The sequence below is a fragment of the Mytilus galloprovincialis genome, chromosome 7 (assembly GCF_965363235.1).
Source record: "Mytilus galloprovincialis chromosome 7, xbMytGall1.hap1.1, whole genome shotgun sequence".
Taxonomy (NCBI): Eukaryota; Metazoa; Mollusca; class Bivalvia; order Mytilida; family Mytilidae; genus Mytilus; species Mytilus galloprovincialis.
Window position 1 is genome coordinate 94,114,547 of NC_134844.1, and position 20,033 is coordinate 94,134,579.

At 32.0% G+C, this 20,033-nt stretch overlaps 1 protein-coding gene and 1 long non-coding RNA gene across 5 annotated transcripts in view; both read right to left on the minus strand.

Moving 5' to 3' along the window:
* The window catches only part of LOC143084009 (uncharacterized), a 426,871-nt gene that overhangs the window by 335,876 nt on the left and 70,962 nt on the right, over window positions 1-20,033 (minus strand). The gene's annotated exons all lie outside the window — the stretch shown is intronic.
* LOC143084007 (uncharacterized) overlaps window positions 19,206-20,033 on the minus strand; it is an 80,616-nt gene continuing 79,788 nt past the window's right edge. For all 4 annotated transcript variants that reach the window (XM_076260413.1, XM_076260416.1, XM_076260414.1 and 1 more), the window contains exon 17: window positions 19,206-19,562. In XM_076260413.1, coding sequence (XP_076116528.1) covers window positions 19,419-19,562 — 144 coding nt within the window. In that variant the 3' untranslated portion in view covers window positions 19,206-19,418. The remainder of the gene's footprint in view (window positions 19,563-20,033) is intronic.

Consider the following 20,033-nt stretch of genomic DNA (forward strand, 5'->3'; position numbering starts at 1 on the left):
AAAGGTCTATGGTAACGTAACAATACTTAGGAGCACTGACAACGTCAAAAGACGTCGCCAAAAGGACGATTTTGGCGGGAATGAAGCAAACTGAATAAAATGCATTAAAATTATACTTAAAACGGATGGCAAGAAATTATACAGTGGCCGTGTCAACGAAGCTGTCCTAGGACTAGGACATGTCTTATGATGGTCTTAGGACACGTCTTAGTCCTAAGTCATGTTAACGAAGGTGTCCTAAAATAAGATATGTCCTAAAGTTAGGATATATAAATAGGTGTTTTAGGATAGGCCTAAAAGTTACGATGTCCTTAAACGAAATAAAAACAACAAATATGGCATAAATTCATCAATAAAAATACTAATACAATACTAAACTAGTATAATGTTATAAAAAAAACCAACTAATTAAACAAAAATTTTCAATATTTGTTAAATATTCATTTGTGTTACATTATTTTCAAATTGTAGACAAATTTGATATTTAAAATACTTCAAGATATAAAAAAAAAGCGTTCATACTACTTAGTTTGAGTTTTTGGAATAATAAGCATATTAGAAGACATTTGTGTGGATGTGCTAGAACTTACTCGATGTATATATCTAAATACATTGGGATATTGCGGACTAGTCATTTGGTGAAATGCTTTTCTATAAACTAAAATTGCTTTTCCCAAAGACAAAACAATTTACTTACTAACATTAAATTCTAGCACGAATATCTCATTTAACAAAGTTGTGTGACTTTTTAGTTTTGTTGTCGTATGGAATTCAGTTATATTTTTTATAGGGTATAATAACGTATCTTGTTAAGTATTACGTCTGAAGTTTTATTTTGCATAATTGTTTTCCATAAAAGCCTCGGAGTCATCCTTTCTTCCTTTACACGTATAGTGAAATACAATGAAATATATGTCATTGAATTCCCTACATATTTTTTTCAATTAAACAAGTGTGGACACAGATGAGCGTGGATAGCATGTTTGGATATTTGACAGTGTCTTATGACAAAAAGAGTTCTATGTTTTTCCTATGTGGTGTTATTAACTGTGTTGCACGATGACAACCAATCTGAGCATTAGGAGAACAGGGCCAAGTGAGCTTTTTTAATCCCCTGGAAAATTTACATGATCCCACTGTTTCCCCTCAGCGTATGGGGGATTGGGGAGGAGGGGGGCAGGACCAGGCCAATTCCCCCTTAAGTAGCGTGAGAAGCTTTATTTTCTGCCTTGTAATATAACATTGGAGACCTCAGCTAGAATTAAAAAAAAGTAACTTTTTTGTATTAGTTTAATATTACAAAAGCTAATTATACATTTCAAATGTATTTATAGATATATACCTGTTATATTATACACGTGAAGCACATGCTGATGTGGTAATTACATCCATTCTCTTGTGTGAACCCTTGGTATCATTGACCTAACAAAAATAGTAATTTTTGGGGCCCTTTATACTTTGCTGTCGGTGTGAGCTAAGTCTCCATGTTAAAGGCCTTACCTTGAACTATAATGGTTTTTACTTTTATAAATTGATACTTGGATGGAGAGTTGTCTCATTGGCAGTCATACTACATCTTCTAATATCTATAGACAATTAATAATTAATAATGTAGAAAGACTATGGGACACACGGAAAGACTGGTGAACAGAAAGACAGACAAGTTGACCTATAGACAGACTGATACACATGTAGACAGACTGATAAACATGTAGACAGACTGATAAATGTGTAAACAGACTTGTGTTAATGAAAACTAACAACAAATCATAATTTGTATATGAATAAGTCTAATTTTAACACAGTTCGGTTAACTTTCCAGACTTGCATATACATATAGTGAAATTTATACCACGGGGGAAGAATGACCATGGTCCAAAATTTTCTCAGGGGAAACATTGGCTCATGTCAGTCTTTCCCCCGGGGGAAAACTGGCATGGGGGAGATTGGCTATATAACACCAGCGTTGTCTGTCATCGTCGTTAACTTTTACAAAAATCTTCTCCTCTGAAACTGCTGCTAGCTCAAAACACGTGTGCGGTGAGCCAGTCAACCAACCAAGATGGTTGCCATGGCTAAAAATAGAACATAGGGGAAATGTAGATTTTGGTTTTTAACTCTGAATCCAAAGCATTTAGAACAACTCTGACTGAGGTAAAATGGTTTATCAAGTTCAGATCTTGTGAGTGGGACAACTGGTTGTTGGGGTGCTACCCCTGAATTGGTAATTTGTTTGCCGTGTTTGGTTATTATCTTGAATATTATTATAGGCAGTGATAAACTGTAAACAGCAATAATTTTCAGCAAAGTAAGATCGACAAATATGTCAACATGACCAAAATGGTCAGTTGATCCCTGAAGGAGATATTGCCCTTTATAGTCATTTTTTACCAATTTTTTTCGTAAATTTTTGTAATCTTTACAAAAATCTTCTCCTCTGAAACTACTGGGCAAAGTTTAACAAAACTAAGTCACAATCTTTATTAGGGCATTAAGTTTTAAAACGTGTGCAGTGACCCAGCCAACTAACCAAGATGGCCGCCATGGCTAAAAATAGAAAATAAGGGGAAATGTAGATTTTGGCTAATAATTCTCAAAACCAAAGCATTTAAAGGAAGGTGAAATTGTTTATCAAGTCAATATCTATCTTGCCGCAAAATGTTCAGATGAATTGGACAACTGATCATTGGGTTGCTGCCCCCTATTTGTAATTTTTAAAGAAATTTTAATGTTTTAGGTTATTACCTTGAATACTATTATAGATCGAGATAAACTGTAAGCAGCAATAATGTTCAGCAAAGTAAGATCTACTAATAAATCAACATAACAAAAATGTTCAATTGACACATTAAGGAGGTTGTGCCCTTTTTATTAAGTTTTAAACAATTTTCATTATTTTGGTAATTTTTTGTAAATTTCAAGTTGGTCCAAATTTAAACTTTGTTTGATTTCAACAAAAAATAAATATAAGGGGTTCTTTGATATATAACTATGTATTGAGATTTTTGATATTTGGGCCCGGTTATCAAATTGGTCCACATTGAGGTCTAAAGGGTTCAAAATTGAACTTATTTAGATTTTTGATATTTGGGCCCGGTTATCAAATTGGTCCACATTGAGGTCTAAAGGGTTCAAAATTGAACTTTATTTGATTTCAAATATTGAATTCTTGGGGTTCTTTGATATGCTGAATCTAACCATGCATTTAGATTTTGGATAGTGGACCATAATACATGTAGATAAATGTCTAAATTATTTTTTTTAAGTTTTTAAGTTTAAGTTCTTACACCACATTCATTCTGTGTCAGAAACCTATATGTTGTGTCAACTATTTAATCACAATCCAAATTCAAGATTGAATGTTGTGTCCAAACTGTTCAGGGTTCGAACTCTGCAGTCGTATAAAACTGTGCCCTGCAGAGCATCTGGTATTTTTTTTGTTATAACATGATTAAAGGACCATTTACACTCAGGACTGAGTAATCAGTATGCAACAGGTGTATTAAAACAACATAGCATCATATTTCCAGTAGCGGGAGTAGCATTGTTGTGTAAATTAGTTTTTTGGGTTTTTTAAAATTTGGTCAATGGAAATATATTGCTTGGTTCAAATCGAAATAGAATGCTTTAACATGTACATGTACCTCCCTATTACTTACATTGTACATACAGGTGATACTACTTTGACAAATCCTTGAGCATGAGAGTTGTCTGTCAAATCTTTATTTCACAAAGAATGAATTGCATAACAATGAACTGAGCTCAAAGCAAAGTACTTTAAAAATACACTTTGACAAAGAGCTAAATCCAGAGATATACTTTGTACTACAGGTCCTTCATGAACATCCATCAACCAAAACCATATCTCAATAACGTGCCATACTACATGGTTGGATCAGAAGTCCTGAAAAAGACATGATTTTTTATCGTATTTTATTATATTAATGTTATCTAAGACTTGCATTGTCAGTGTTTATTTACCATTGCCACATGCACTGAATCAGTGATATATATGTACACATAATTATATACATTTTGTATTTTAATATACTAAAAATGACATTGGGTCGTTAATCTTCATTCCTCAAGTCATTATCAAACCTGACTTCATGATAAAATAAGATTTCATATCTACAACCAATGAAAATCAAATATTCCTCTAATTGACTAGCATTGAAACCCAGTTTTCTAAAATGGTAATCTGTCCCACTTCAACTATTGATGTTATACAACAATCAGTGGCGGATAAAAAGGGCTGGGTGGGTTGGGGTCCAGTTACGCTTCAGTGATACCCTATATAATCAACCAAATTTTTCCCACTGGATCTGCCTATGACAATGTGTCAAAGAGACCATATAAAAAACAACAGCAGAAGGTCACCAACAGGTCTTCAATTTAGCGAGAAATTCCCGCACTCGGAGGCGTCCTTCAGCTGGCCCGTTTCCATTGTGGCATCAGTTATTTTGTATTGTGTCAAAATTTTACAGGAACCTGGGTGATGTCCAGTCATGGCAGACAAATAGCAATAAGATGTTTAGGAAACACGACCTAAAACCTTCTTCATATAAGACACAAATACATGGAAACTGAACGGTTAAATGTGTTCAATATTAAAATTATAGTTTACGTTAATTAATATAACATGTCAAAATCACAAAACAGCTGTTACTGTAAATCAATTAAAGAGTAAGACTTTTAAACAAATAAAGAGGGAAATGATGGGGAAGAGGACAAACAGAGTTCAAGGGGAGCAAATGCTCTATAATTTAGTATGAGTGTTTCAAACAAGAGGCTCTCAAGAGCCTGAATCGCTCACCTTAATTCTTTTGGTTAAATCTCTCATCAATGATTATTTTGGCTTTTCAATTTATTTAAATGTTTTTTGGATCGTCCTATTTTCTTCAAAAGCCAACAAAAATAATCATTTTCTCCTATGTTCTATTTTAGCCATAGGTGCTATGTTTCTTGACATACAAGGAAATAAAATATAAAGTTTATACTAGATACTCTGAAACTCATTTAGCCTAAGTTTGGCTGAAATTGATACAGCAGTTTCAAAGGAGAAGATTTTTTAAAGTAAGTCAACATGATGAACAAATTGTGAAAAAAGTCTTTAAAGGGCAATAACTCCTTAAGGGGTCAATTGACAATTTTGGTCAAATTGACTAAATTGAAGATCTTACTTTGCTGAACATTATTGCTGTTTACAGTTTATTTCTATCTATAATAATATTCAAGATAATAAACAAAAACAGCAAAATTTCCTTAAAATTATCAATTCAGAGGCAGCAACCCAACAACAGGTTGTCTGATTCATCTGAAAATTTCAGTGCAGATATATCTTGACCTGATAAACAATATAACCCACGTCAGATTTGCTCTAAATGCTTTGGTTTTTGAGCCAAAAACTGCATTTGACCCCTATGTTCTATTTTTAGCAAAGGCGACCATGTTTGTTAATAGATCATAACTTCAGATACAATTTACAAACTAGATACCCTAAGGAACATTCAGTTAAAGTTTGGAAGTATTTGGCCCAGTAGTTTCAGAGGAGAAGATTTTTGTAAAAGATTACTAAGATTTACGAAAAATGGTTAAAAATTGACTATAAAGGGCAATAACTCCTAAAGGGTTCAACTGACCATTTCCGTCATTTGACTTATTTGTAAATCTTACTTTGCTGAACATTATTGCTGTTTACAGTTTATCTCTATCTATAATAATATTCAAGATAATAACCAAAAACAGCAAAATTTCCTTAAAATTACCAATTCAGGGGCAGTAACCCAACAACAGGTTGTCTGATTCATCTGAAAATTTCAGGGCAGATAGATCTTGACCTGATAAACAATATTATAACATGTCAGATTTGCTCTAAATGCTTTGGTTTTTGAGTTATAAGCCAAAAACTGCATTTGACCCCTATGTTCTATTTTTAGCAATAACGACCATGTTTGTTGATAGATCACAACTTCGGATACAATTTACAAACTAGATACCCTAAGGAACATTCAGTTAAAGTTTGGAAGTATTTGGCCCAGTAGTTTCAGAGGAGAAGATTTTTGTAAAAGATTACTAAGATTTACGAAAAATGGTTAAAAATTGACTATAAAGGGCAATAACTCCTAAAGGGGTCAACTGACCATTTCCGTCATGTTGACTTATTTGTAAATCTTACTTTGCTGAACATTATTCCTGTTTACAGTTTATCTCTATCTATAATAATATTCAAGATAATAACCAAAAACAGCAAAATTTCCTTAAAATTACCAATTTAGGGGCAGCAACCCAACAACAGGTTGTCTGATTCATCTGAAAATTTCAGTGCAGATAGATCTTGACCTGATAAACAATATTACCTCATGTCAGATTTGCTCTAATTATATAAATGCTTTGGTTTTTGAGTTATAAGCCCAAAACTGCATTTGACCCTTATGTTTTATTTTTAGCAATGGCGACCATGTTTGTTGATAGATCATAACTTCGGATACAATTTACAAACTAGATACCCTAAGGAACATTCAATTAAAGTTTAGAAGTATTTGGCCCAGTAGTTTCAGAGGAGAAGATTTTTGTAAAAGAGTACTAAGATTTACGAAAAATGGTTAAAAATTGACTATAAAGGGCAATAACTCCTAAAGGGGTCAACTGACCATTTCCGTCATGTTGACTTATTTGTAAATCTTACTTTGCTGAACATTATTGCTGTTTACAGTTTATCTCTATCTATAATAATATTCAAGATAATAACCAAAAACAGCAAAATTTTCTTAAAATTACCAATTCAGGGGCAGCAACCCAACAACGGGTTGTCTGATTCATCTGAAAATTTCAGGGCAGATAGATCTTGACCTGATAAACAATATTACCACATGTCAGATTTGCTCTAAATGCTTTGGTTTTTGAGTTATAAGCCAAAAACTGCATTTGACCCCTATGTTCTATTTTTAGCAATGGCGACCATGTTTGTTGATAGATCAAAACTTCGGATACAATTTATAAATTAGATACCCAATTATTCAATTTTTAATGAAATCAAACAAAGTTCAATGTTGGACCCTTTGGGCCCTTTCTCCCTAAACTGTTGGGACCAAACCTCCCAAAATCAAACCCAACCTTCCTTTTATGGGCATAAACCTTGTGTTTAAATTTCATAGATTTCTATTTACTAATACTAAAGTTATGGTTCGAAAACGAAGAATAATGCTTATTTGGGCCCCTTTTTGGCCTTTAATTCCTAAACTGTTGGGACCAAAACTCTCAAAATCAATCCCAACCTTCCTTTTGTGTTCATAAAACTTTTGTTAAAATTTCATAGATTTCTATTCACTTTTACTCAAGTTAGAGTGCGAAAACTTAAAGTATTCGGACGACGCGAGACGACGCAAGACGACGACGACGACGCCAACGTGATAGCAATATACGACGAAAAATTAAAATTTTTGCGGTCGTATAAAAACTCATCAGTGACGCTCGAATCCAGTCGAGATAATGCAATTTTATTCCCAAATTGAGATAAGAGCTTAAAACCAGATGCTCCGCAGGGCGCAGCTTTATACGACCGCAGAGGTTGAACCCTGAAGGGTTGGGGCTAGTATTGACACAACATTCAGGCTGGATTCAGCTCTAAATTTGGATTGTGATTAAATAGTTGACACAGCATAGGTTTCTGACACAGAATGAATGTGGTCTAATAAACTTAAAATTTGTTTTTTGTCTTTGTGCAATTCACTATGCTGTTGAATATTAATCCTCTCAAAAAAATTGTTGAAAGAATTTTCTTTTTATTTATGAAATCTGAAATGAAAACAATTGAACCCCGCCCCCCATTTTTTCACATCCCCCTTTCCTTTATTCCAAAAATTCAAATTACTAATGGAGTTTGCAACAATAACTACTCATTTCAACACATCATAAAATATTAAAATGTAAAAAAAAGTGCATGTCATCGCTGAATGGTAAAGATTGTTTTAATTTATCAGTTGGTAGTAAAAGTTAATATACATTGTATATTGTATAAAACAATGATTTAAGTTGATTCAACTACTATTCTGGATAAAGAAAGATAACTCCAATAGAAAATTTCTTGCTATTGTGCAATATTGTGCAATTAGATATTTCTTGCTATTGCACAATACTGCGCAATTAAAAATACTTGCTATTGCACAATACTGTGCAATTGGAGATTTCTTGCTATTGCGCAATACTGTGCAATTGAAAATTTCTTGCTATTGCACAATACTTAATATAATAATTTTGGATCCTGATTTTGACCAACTTGAAAACTGGGCCAATAATAAAAAATAAGTACATTTTTAGATTCAGCATATCAAAAAAGCCCAAAAATTCAATTTTTGTTAAAATCAAACTTAGTTTAATTTTAGGACCCTTTGAACTTTTATGTTGGTTGACCAATTTGAAAACGTGACCAATAATTAAGAATCTACATACACAGTTAGATTTGGCATATCAAAGAACCCCAGTTATTCAATTATTGATGAAATCAAACAAAGTTTAATTTTGGACCCGATTTGGACCAACTTGAAAACTAGGTCAATAATCAAAAATATAAGTACATTTTTAGATTCATCATATTAAAGAACCCCAAGGATTCAATTTTTGTTAAAATCAAACTTAGTTTAATTTTGGACTCTTAGGACCTTAATGAAGACTAATTTGAAAACGGGACCAAAAAATAAGAATCTACATACACAGTTAGATTCGGCATATAAAAAAACCCCAATTATTCAATTTTTGAAAAAATCAAACAATGTTTGGGTCACTTATTCCTAAACTGTTGAGACTAAAACTCCCAAAATCAATCCCAACCTTCCTTTTATGGTCATAAACCTTCTGTTTAAATTTCATAGATTTCTATTTGCTTATACTTAAGTTATGGTGCGAAAACCAAGAAAAATGCTTATTTGTGCCCTTTTTTGGCCCCTAATTCCTAAACTGTTTAAATCACAACTCCCAAAATCAATCCCAATCTTTCTTTTGTGATCATAAACCGTGTGTTAAAATTTCATTGATTTCTATTTACTTATACTAAAGTTGTTGTGCAAAAACCAATAATAATGCTTATTTGGGCCCTTTTTTGGCCTCTAATTCCTAAACTGTTGGAGCCAAAACTCGCAAAATCAATCCCAACCTTCCTTTTATGGTCATAAACCTTGTGTCAAAATTTCATAGATTTCTATTTCCTTTAACTAAAGTTATAATGCGAAAACCAAGAAAATGCTTATTTGGACCCTTTTTGGCCCCTTATTCCTAAACTGTTTAGACCAAAACTTCCAAAATCAATCCCAACCTTCCTGTTGTGGTCATAGACCTTGTGTCAGAATTTCATAGATTTCTATTTACTTAAACTAAAGTTATAGTGCGAAAACCAAAAGTATTCGGACGACGACGACGACGATGACGCTGACGCCAACGTGATACCAATATAGTACAACCAAAAAAATTTCAATTTTTGCAGTCGTATAAAAATGAGGAGATTTACAAAAAAATGGTATTAATAAAAAATCCAATAATTATAAACTAACATATATTTGAAGGAAATTAAAACTAATTATGACTATAGTTATGTAAAATGCAAGTAAAAACAGAACAAGCAAAAGTTATCTGTACAGAGAAAACTATTTTTTTTGAAATGAATGTCCCATAACAAACATTCGATATAAAACGTAGGTCAACTAGCTCAATATGTTAAATACAAAGTAAACGGGTGACGATACAAACAACAGGATCAAATGAGGTTGATAGGAATTATAAAATAATAGGTACATTAGTGTGACATTTAATAAGATGGGTAACTCTTCAACTTCGTAATTTGCTCTTTGAAGATTTGGTTCCCTTTAGATTCGTGCCTCATGGATGATACTAATATTAGACGATCTGCGTGTCTAGCAACCTAATTGTATAGTCTGATATCTTTGACAAGTTTTCATACTATTTGTTACTACTTAATAAGTCCTCTTTGTAAAATATAAAACCACCTTGACTACTATGTTAATAAGTTCAATATAAAATCTTCTGTTAAGAGGAAAATTAGCATTTACCTATACATGGAACTTGCAAAGATACTTCAGGTATATTAAATGTATTGTATATTAAGATTACATGGATCTACCCTTGTTACAATCAGTGATATTGTTTGCCTTAAATTAGTGGAGAGTAAAGGCTTTTCCCCTGGAGAAGAATACCAATTTGGAAAAAAAATGGCTTAAAATTATTCCAAAAAGACATTTTTTGTTCCCAAAAAGTGCAGTCTTAGTAGTACATGCAGTAATTGTGCATGAATACAAACTGTAAACACTCATTTAAACAATATTCTTGCCTAAAATGACTATATGTGCACATTTGAGGGTCTATTCATTTATCAACACAGACAAAATAGGGTGTTATTCTAAAGCAGGGTTTGACTCTTGAAAATGGGTCTGTAAATTGAAGTTTCAGTCAAATTCATGGTTTATTTTAAATTTCCCGATTTGATGAAAATGATGCATATTTTCCCAATAACAAGGTGTAGAGGTAGTCTTGAAAAAAACCAACAATATCACTGACAATGTGATACTAGTAGAGCCAACAACATTTTGTTTCGATATTCCAAGTTGTATTTGTTTAAAGTTTTTATCTTCTTGTTTGTATATAATTTGCTATTTATAACATGTAAACCACACGAGGCACTATAACAACTGTTCCCAAAGATTAACACACAGCCTAGATGGTGTAAAATAATAAAACAAATAAGAACTGAAACATCTTTCCTATTTCTTCTTCTGAATAGGATTCAGTTTTTTCATTAGAGATTTAACTTTTCCTTCCTTCTCCTCTTCAACTTCCTCATGTTGGGTATATTTTTTCACACCAACTGTTTTAATGATTTCCTCCAAACATTTAGCACCTCTATCAACATTTACAAGAGCTTGGACCAGGACACGTATTGTAGGCCGGACTCTGTGGTCTTCTCTCCATTGAAATAATATATCTTTACATTGTGCTACTAAATCCCGCCAATTGTTGTACTGTATAATATCTAATGATGTTATAGGTAGTCCTAATTCTATACCAAGTTGGAAGGATACTGTACCTATTACTTGTGCCAGTTTATCTAGTATTTCATCTGTTGGTATCAAATCCATGTATTGGTGACCTGTTGGTGACCCTCTGCTGCTGTTTTTTATTTGGTCGGGATGTTGTCTCTTTGACACATTCCCCATTTCCATTCTCAATTTTATTCCTCATTGATAACTGTAATAACAATAACAATAATAATATGTATTGTTAATACCCACTGCCCGCTGGCACTATCATAATCCTTACTCATTGAACGTCAAAATCAGGGTCAAAATTGTGATTCCGCATATATTTTTAAAGTTAACTCCACAATGAAAGTGCGTAATTAATCCTAGGTTGACATGACAAGAACTTTATGACAAACTGCATTTATTATATTACATGCATATATGCAGTGAATCATTAACTTAGGGCCAAATTGTTTTTTGTTTTAATAACTGTTTTCAGGTTTAGATCACAATGAACATGTGTACTAAGTTAGAATTTGATGTAATAAGAGATTCATTGTTTCTATCTTAAGATAAGAGCACGCTTACGGGTGACCATTGCAAGGTTTAAACAATCTCCGTAAGAGCCGATCAAGTAATATATGTGTGCTGAAGAAAAAACAGCTCTCTAAGTCAAAGGATGCATGTTACAGGTTACACACAAAAGAATGCATGTTTCTGGTTATAGATCAAATATAAAAAAAGAAGATATGGTATGATTGCCAATGAGACCACTCTCCACAAGAGACCACAATGACACAGAAATTGATAACTATAGGTCACCGTATACATGTTACAGGTTACAAAATTTGTAAGGGTTCGTGGAAAAAAGTAAAAACACAAAAAAACTGAACTCCGAGGAAAATTCAAAAAGGAAAGTCCCAAATCAAATGGCAAATGCAAAAGTTCAAACACATCAAACGAATGGGTAACAACTGTCACATTCCAGACTTGGAACCCAGTGTCTCGCCTATTTTGTCCATTTATAAGTAAACAACTGAAAATGGAATTTCGTGTTTACAAAATTTACTTCTGGATACTATCTTATGATCATAAACATGCTTCTGTCCAAGTTTCGTAGACATCCAGGATAGTTTAAGACAAGAGGCTGTCACAACGACAGCAAACCAGATTTATTAACATTTATTTGTGTCATGGCAATATCACAAGAACCATTACTGATGAATGGTGAAAGTGAAAATTGTCAATATCAAATTTGACCTCCATTTTGTCAGTATCAACATATTAAAATTTGAAAATGAGTAAATGCAACAACGTGAATTGAAACACCATTTTACGATCTTTCAAGAACCTTAACTCCTGAACAGTAAAAGTCAAAATCGTCATTATTGAACCTGACCTCTATTTTGTCATCAGTAACAACATATAAAAATTTCAAAAGCTTAGGTTGAATGGTTCATGAGAAAATGCACGGAGACGACTGGAAACACCATTTTTCAATCTTTCAAGAACCATAACTCCTGAACGGTAAAAGTCAAAATAGTCATTATTGAACTTGACCTCCATTTTGTCATCAGTAGCAACATATTAAAATTTTAAAACGGTTCATGAGTTGATGCACGGACAACATTTGATAGCCGCCGCCCGACCGACCGCCCGCCGTACATCCCCAAATCAATAACCATGATAACCGATATTTTTGTCACAAAAATCCGATTAAAAATTATTAACATTTCAAAACGTTAACAACAGAGTGAATATGTGTGGATACCTCCGCCGCCGCCGAAATGTAGGATCGTTATGTCTCGCTTTTCCAACTAAAGTCGAAGGCTCGACAAAAAAGGAATGCAATTAAATAATTGCAAATCATAAGTTATAGATCATATAATGCATTGTACTGGTTACGAACTAGTTTGTTGTCCGTTATATGCTATCCGTGTCACAAATGATAACATCAATCTACTTTTCCCAAATGTGACCTACCGAATTAGACTTATAAAAGGGTGTGCGTTAATATGATCAATACAGATGCCACATGTGAAGCAGGATCTGCTTTACCTTGCGGATAACCCGAAATCCCCCCTTTTTCAATAGGGTCTGTGATGTTCAGCAATTAGTGTTTATTTCCATGTTACTTTGTCTGTTTGTCTGTTTACTTTTTTAACCTTAGTTTTGTCAGTTTATTTTCGACTTATTTTAGATCTAAGAATGCATGTTATTGGTTATAGACCGTAGAATAAACACAAACAGTTCATAATCAAACATTACATCCTAAGTGTTACAGGTTAACGAATCCAAGGTATTAGTTACATATCAACGAATACAAGGTATTATGCGTTTTGTTATTTGATTTTGCCATGTGATTATGGACTTTCCGAATTGATTTTCCTTTATAGGTTTCTTATAACTTCAATCTTTTGTGTGATTTAAAAAATGAAATATTCTTAAAATTGATAATAGAACTGGAAACATTTAAAGCATATGAAGTTAACTTAGCCCTTAAGATTTTATTTCCTGATGCTGGAGAACCTTATTTCCAAGTTTCATATAATTCCATTTAGTTTTACCATGTTACACATAATTAAAGAATTAATAAAAATAGACTTTCAAGGGCAAAAACTCCTAAAAGGGATCAACTGATTGTCCATGAGAAGAAGATTTTTTGTACAAGTAAAAAAAATGACGAAAAAGTTGTTAAAATTGACTATAAAGGGCAATAACTCCTTAAGGGGTTGACTGACAATTTTGGTCATATGACTTATTGGTAGGTCTTATTTTGCTGAACATTATTGATGTTTACAGTTTATCTCTATCTATAATAGTATTCAAAATAATAACCAAAAACTGCAAAATTTCCTTAAAATTACCAATTCACGGGCAGCAACCCAACAACAGGTTGTCTGATTCGTCTGAAAATTTCAGGGCAGATAGATCTTGACCTGATCAACAATTTTACCCCATGTCAGATTTGCTCTAAATGCTTTGGTTTTAAAGATATAAGCCAAAATATACATTTTACCCAGTGTTCTATTTTTAGCCATGGCGGCCATCTTATTTTGATGGCCAGGCCATCGGACACATTTTTTAAACTAGATACCCCAAGGATGATTGTGGCCAGGTTTGGTTAAATTTGGGCCAGTAGTTTCAGAGGAGAAGATTTTTGTAAAAGTTTACGGACACCAAGTGATGAGAAAAGTTTACTTGACCTTTCAGGTCAGTTGAGCTAAAAATGAAGAGTAGGCATGGACTAATATCCAATTGTTTAAAATACACAAAGAAATTAAACAAAAGCTCTGTTATTAGACTCTTGACGATGGGAATTTAAGCATGGATGCAATTTGGGTACTCCTCATTTTGGAATCATTGATGGTTTGAAGGTCAGTTTAGACCAATTTTTCTATGATTCCATATGAATTAAAAATCAAATTGGTGTACCTATATGATAAAGAAGGATACGGCTACAAAATAAACACAGAATGGACATTTTTGTCTTTATCATAAAAAAACGTAGGTGAAAAAACTGTCAAAATAGGTGTAATTTGGGTACCGTCACGTTAGATATAAATTTATGAATTGTTGTTTTCATTGTACATCGGTGAGCCAAGGCTCCATTTTGAAGACCGTACTTTGACCTATGATGGTTTACTTTTACATTCTGCGACTTGGATAGAGAGTTGTCTCATTGGCACTCATACCACATCTTCCTTATATCTATATCTCTTCAATTGTTTGGTTCTTGTACATTCATGGCTTGCAAAAAATCGGTTTGGAGTGATCCTCATCAAAGTCCAGAAATTTACATAACAAAGTAACAATTCCTTGAGACAATAAAACAAGTGAAGTTTAACAACAAAGTACTGGTAGACATCAAAAACTGATTAGGGCTTCCTCAACAAAATAGAACAGTAAAATGACGAAACAATCAATTAGTAGATTGTAATTCAAACCGGTACAATTAATCATATTTTATATGAAATTCTGAATCTGTGCACATGTTAAAAATAATTTTGTGCATGAATTCTTCATCATTATTGCACTATTATCTTTAATACTATGCACGGCAGGTATATTTACCAATATTTTTCAGTGTGCATACAAGGACATGTTTTAACAGTATCAGAAGGATTTTCAATAAAACATAACCATTTCAAATGAAGAAACTTTTATTTTAAATGTTAGTGTCGAATTTATTTTTTTAGTATTTGCTTTTATAAGTTATAACAACCTTGAACTTTATATCAATTATTTTTTTACCATATTAGATTCAAAATAAGCTACATAACCAAAAGTTAAAAACTGATATCATTTCAAACTAAACCAAAAGTATAATTATAACTATCTTATATATAACCCTGTGATACAGTGATCAGGCAAACCAGTACTTCATAACAAGCATGCACATCCAATTTCTCTCTTGATATGAAAAAATTAAATATAAATATACCTTTTTACAGTGATGAAGGGTGGCTTGAATCGTGAAAATCTAAAACACATTTTGACATCTTTAAACTACCAAGCTCTTTAGACAAACATCAACACTACACCGTATCAAGATCAATGTTAAAATTTGCTTTATAATTTTCAAGGTTTGATGAAATTGCAGTTGCCCAAAATTATTATAACTGTTATTAAATATAAATATATCTTTTCAATAACAAAAATTTAACAAAAGGTTGTAAAACATCATAATAATAAAATAATAATATCATCAGTTTGACCTTTCAACCTGGTGATATACCTCTCAAATTGACTAATCCTGTCAATTAGAGTTAATTTTCAATAGAGTCCTCCTTGCATGTTCTATACCAAGCCTCCCTATGCATATAAAACTAAAATATCCAGTTATCCAAGAAATTCTTACCCTTCTTCAAGTCTATTATTTTTTTATCGATCACAAAATCAACTTTCAATTTAACAAGTAGCCAACCAACATATTCTAAAGGATCAAAATTAAAAAAAGATTTAATATTTATCTGTGTCAATGCTTTTAAAATATGAACATATTTTCAAAGGAAAAAATATCAGTCTTGTATTAAGCAGGGTAAAAATTCCTTGAATATCTAGAATTCTAGTTATATGAAAAAATAAACATAGCACTTCTATCGTTTACATAGCAACCAAATAGCCAATAAAATTAAACCATCATATATATATATATGTATATTGTTAAAACAAGGTACCCCGGCCTAACAACAATAAGAATGAAAAATTACGAGTGAAATGTACAATTTTAACATTATCAACAAACTAATCTTAAACAATGATATCATTAAATCAGTTAAGATGAGGTTACGGTTTAATTAATTGTTTCATTCATGATCTTCAGTTTCAAAAAATCTCGTAAACACATTTTTAAAATTTAATGTTTTAACAAACTTAAATTTCAGAAAAAGTCATCACCATGTTTAAAACAAAATAAAATATTACTCAATGCATGAATATTCCGTATTATCTTTAACATCACTGCTAAAATTCTGTTGTTACTTTTCCTATTATTTCTACTGTTGAACTGAAACTTATAGTTAAATGTCTTCACCTTATCTTGCTTATGTGAATATAGCTGGGGTACAAAAATTTCCATCACATTTTATATAACAAATAACATATTTTATTTTTTCTGAAGGCATACTTTAGATATACAATTTCAATATTTTTTTTTCAAATCTATTTTCTTTGTTCTTGATAAACTACTTAATGGTAAAAAGAAAAACAATGCTAACATGTTACAATCTATGAGTGGTCTGTTTCGAATTTTCAAAAAATACATTATTAACTTGTATGAAAAAACTGAACATGAAGAAAAAACAAAATGATAAAATATAGACACAACTTAAACATGGTTTTTGCAAGAACATACAGCACTTGGTTACTGAGCCACAGTACTGAAAACTACAAGTCGGAAAGACAATTTCAGATTAATGGCCGATTTTCAATAAACTTAAAAAAGATAAAACCTGAGGTAAGAGTTTAACTATAAACAGAAAAAACAAACAGAATAACAAGAAATTAACTAAAACCAAAACTATTGACTCAACGAGTGTACTGCAAATGTGTGCAAGACTACTTTTCTGTGTGCTGTATAAATCTACGTTGAATAACAAGTAATTTAACATGACCAACAGAAAAACTTCCAAAAAACCCAAATAAATTACAAATTCTTTTAGGTTTCAATTTTCAAAGTGTGCTACAGTTGAAGGTAAATGGTGCCTCATTACAGAAAGAATTGCAAACAGGTATAGATAACCAATTCTTATCCTATAAATATCAAATTTCTCATTCCAATTTCTTATATCTGAAGGTTTATTGAGATAATGGCATGATATAAAATAAATTTTACCAAAATTAGGTCATGATTGCAAAGCTTTATCTGTTATGAAACAAACTTAAGGCCAAAGTTTAACAGAAATGTTTAAAAACACATAACAGAATAAGAGTATAGCTAACAAGGTTTTAAGCAGCTTGAGTTATTTTAAATAAGGAAGGGAGTAAAATATACTATTTTACTTTTGATCTTTATATATTATGAAAAAGGTAGAAGAAGAGACTTTCTGAAACATAACATTTCACCTTTATATCTACTTTTTAATGAAGTTTAGTTTGTTCCAATTCTGTGTTCCTTTGTTGTAGTAAAGGAACAGTCTTGTTTTTATTCAACATTCATTAACTTTTTATCAACTTTTTTCTATCAGAAAATGCAGTATTACTTAAAAAAATAAGTATTGAAGTATCACATACAGAGTTGTGAATTATGTAAAATAAACTTTTTTCAAAAAAACCAATAATTTGAGATATATAACAAAAAACTTTAACAAGAGATAAGGTCAAGAATTGACTCGTTTATGATAACTTTGAAAGCATACAAAGAGAGAACTTCCATCACAAAAATGCCAATAGATTTTCCACAAGATTTTAAATTAGTTTGGGAAAATGAAGCATTTATTTCACAATGTCCTTTATCGAAGCATGCTCCAAGGTCAACATAAACAAGGTTAAATATAGAATCTCATCACCAACAACAACTTTGTACAATTCTGTCACAGTTGAAGGTATATAAATTATAACACTTTTCCTTATACTGATTGGCCTTATAATAATAACATAATGTACACTTTTTTACACTTTGTCATACACAACACAAAGGTTGTTTAAGTCTATTTTTGATGGATTTTTTTCCTTTTGTCTTTGGAATGACCAAACTAATTTTACAAAAATTTGTTACTTTATAGAAAACTTTTAATACATTTCTATCTGATTTTTCTTATTCCTATGGTGACAAAGTAAAAAAAGTTAAACATTATATGAAACATAATATTTGAATTTGTACATTTTCCTGAAACTACAGCATTGTACATAGAACTATTTTGGCATTATTCACCTTCAAAATATCACCTGCCTTATCTTTACCATACACAAGATGTCTGTTAGTCCTGCAAAACTTTATTTAGTTATGAATTGTTTGATTGATATTTTGTTTTTGATGTTTGATGAAATGCAACTAAATAAACAATGTTTAACGAAATTACTCCCTAACACCACAAAAGGCAAATATAAATGGAGGCTATGTATGTACAGTAATGCTGTAATTAAGATATTTCAACACTCAGAAAAAAATTATTCAACATTAATTTAACAGTATGAAATATAATTTTTTCGAGAATAAATTTTTACAATGATATATTGTTAATGTCAGATATAAATTATCACAGTTTATTTCAGTCGTAAATTCCGATCTCTGTGCGTAACGGTCACTAACGGCAAGGATGATGTAAATGTGTGAACGATAACGGAACCAGCTGCATGTCCAACTTTGTATAACACGGAGACAAATGAACCATATCCAGTCAGTCCTGGACAGCTCGTCATTTTATGCATCTGTTCGTTTTCTTTTATCTATTATAAATTCATCTAACAGTACAAGTACATTAACACACAATCATATCATATTTGCCTTTATCCAGAGTAGGTTAAAACCTTGAACCTACACCATTATACAAACTATAGTACATTCAGTAAGAAACTTTCCACAAATATACGATCTTTCCCTATGCCATTAGACGTTAGCGTTGTCAAATGTCTTTTGCTTTGTCAACATGGCAAAGGAAATGTGCCTCGTAAAAATACTGTGCTAGGGAATTTTAATTTTCATAGACAATGTCAATAAGGGTAATAGAATGAATAGAGACAAGATTTCTTGTGATTCTGACCATAAATGAAAAACACACCATTAATCCTTACAACTATAATCAATCAAAAAACAGCTAAAAATTCTCCTCAAGGACAATCAATTACTGATAAAATTTCACATAACGCAACACCAAGTGCACTTTTTACAAAACATATGGACCAGACCCTCGACGTTGCACATTTCCTCTGTTAGATAGGTAGCCATCTTTATTTCGTCTCTTTCACGTCTTTTGGAGCCTCAGCTACAGTTCTTGTCTGAGTGGAACCTTCAACGAATTCTGACAACATGTCACGAAACCTGCCCCAAGACCTCTCTGGAATGGTGACGGCAGTGCGATAATTAGATCGTACCTGAAAAAGAATATCATTTTTTAATCATTATCATTAAAACATTCAACTTATAAATCTTCATAAGACATAGATCAAACAAATATAAAGTAAAGTTCCATATTAGTCTGTTCAAGAGATAATGGAATTAATGATTTACCTGCAATTAAAGAATGTGTACCGAAACTTAACTCTGATTGGCAGAAACCAGAAAAATACTAAAATGAAAATTACCGTAGCAGATATTGTTAGCGCTAATTGTGATGATAATTTTGAGTGTTTTAAGTGTTTACCTGCTTATCAGAAAGCACACTTCAGCTTTTACTAGAACGATGGGCAATCAGACAGCCATTAATGACAACCTTGTCAAGGACCATATACAAGTGGTTAATACTGAATGCAATCATGCAAGAATGTTGGTGGTCTGTAATGCCTGCTTTCAAGGATGTTTATTACAGATAGATAGCTGTGTTTCTATTTTCTTTGCAAAGTTTC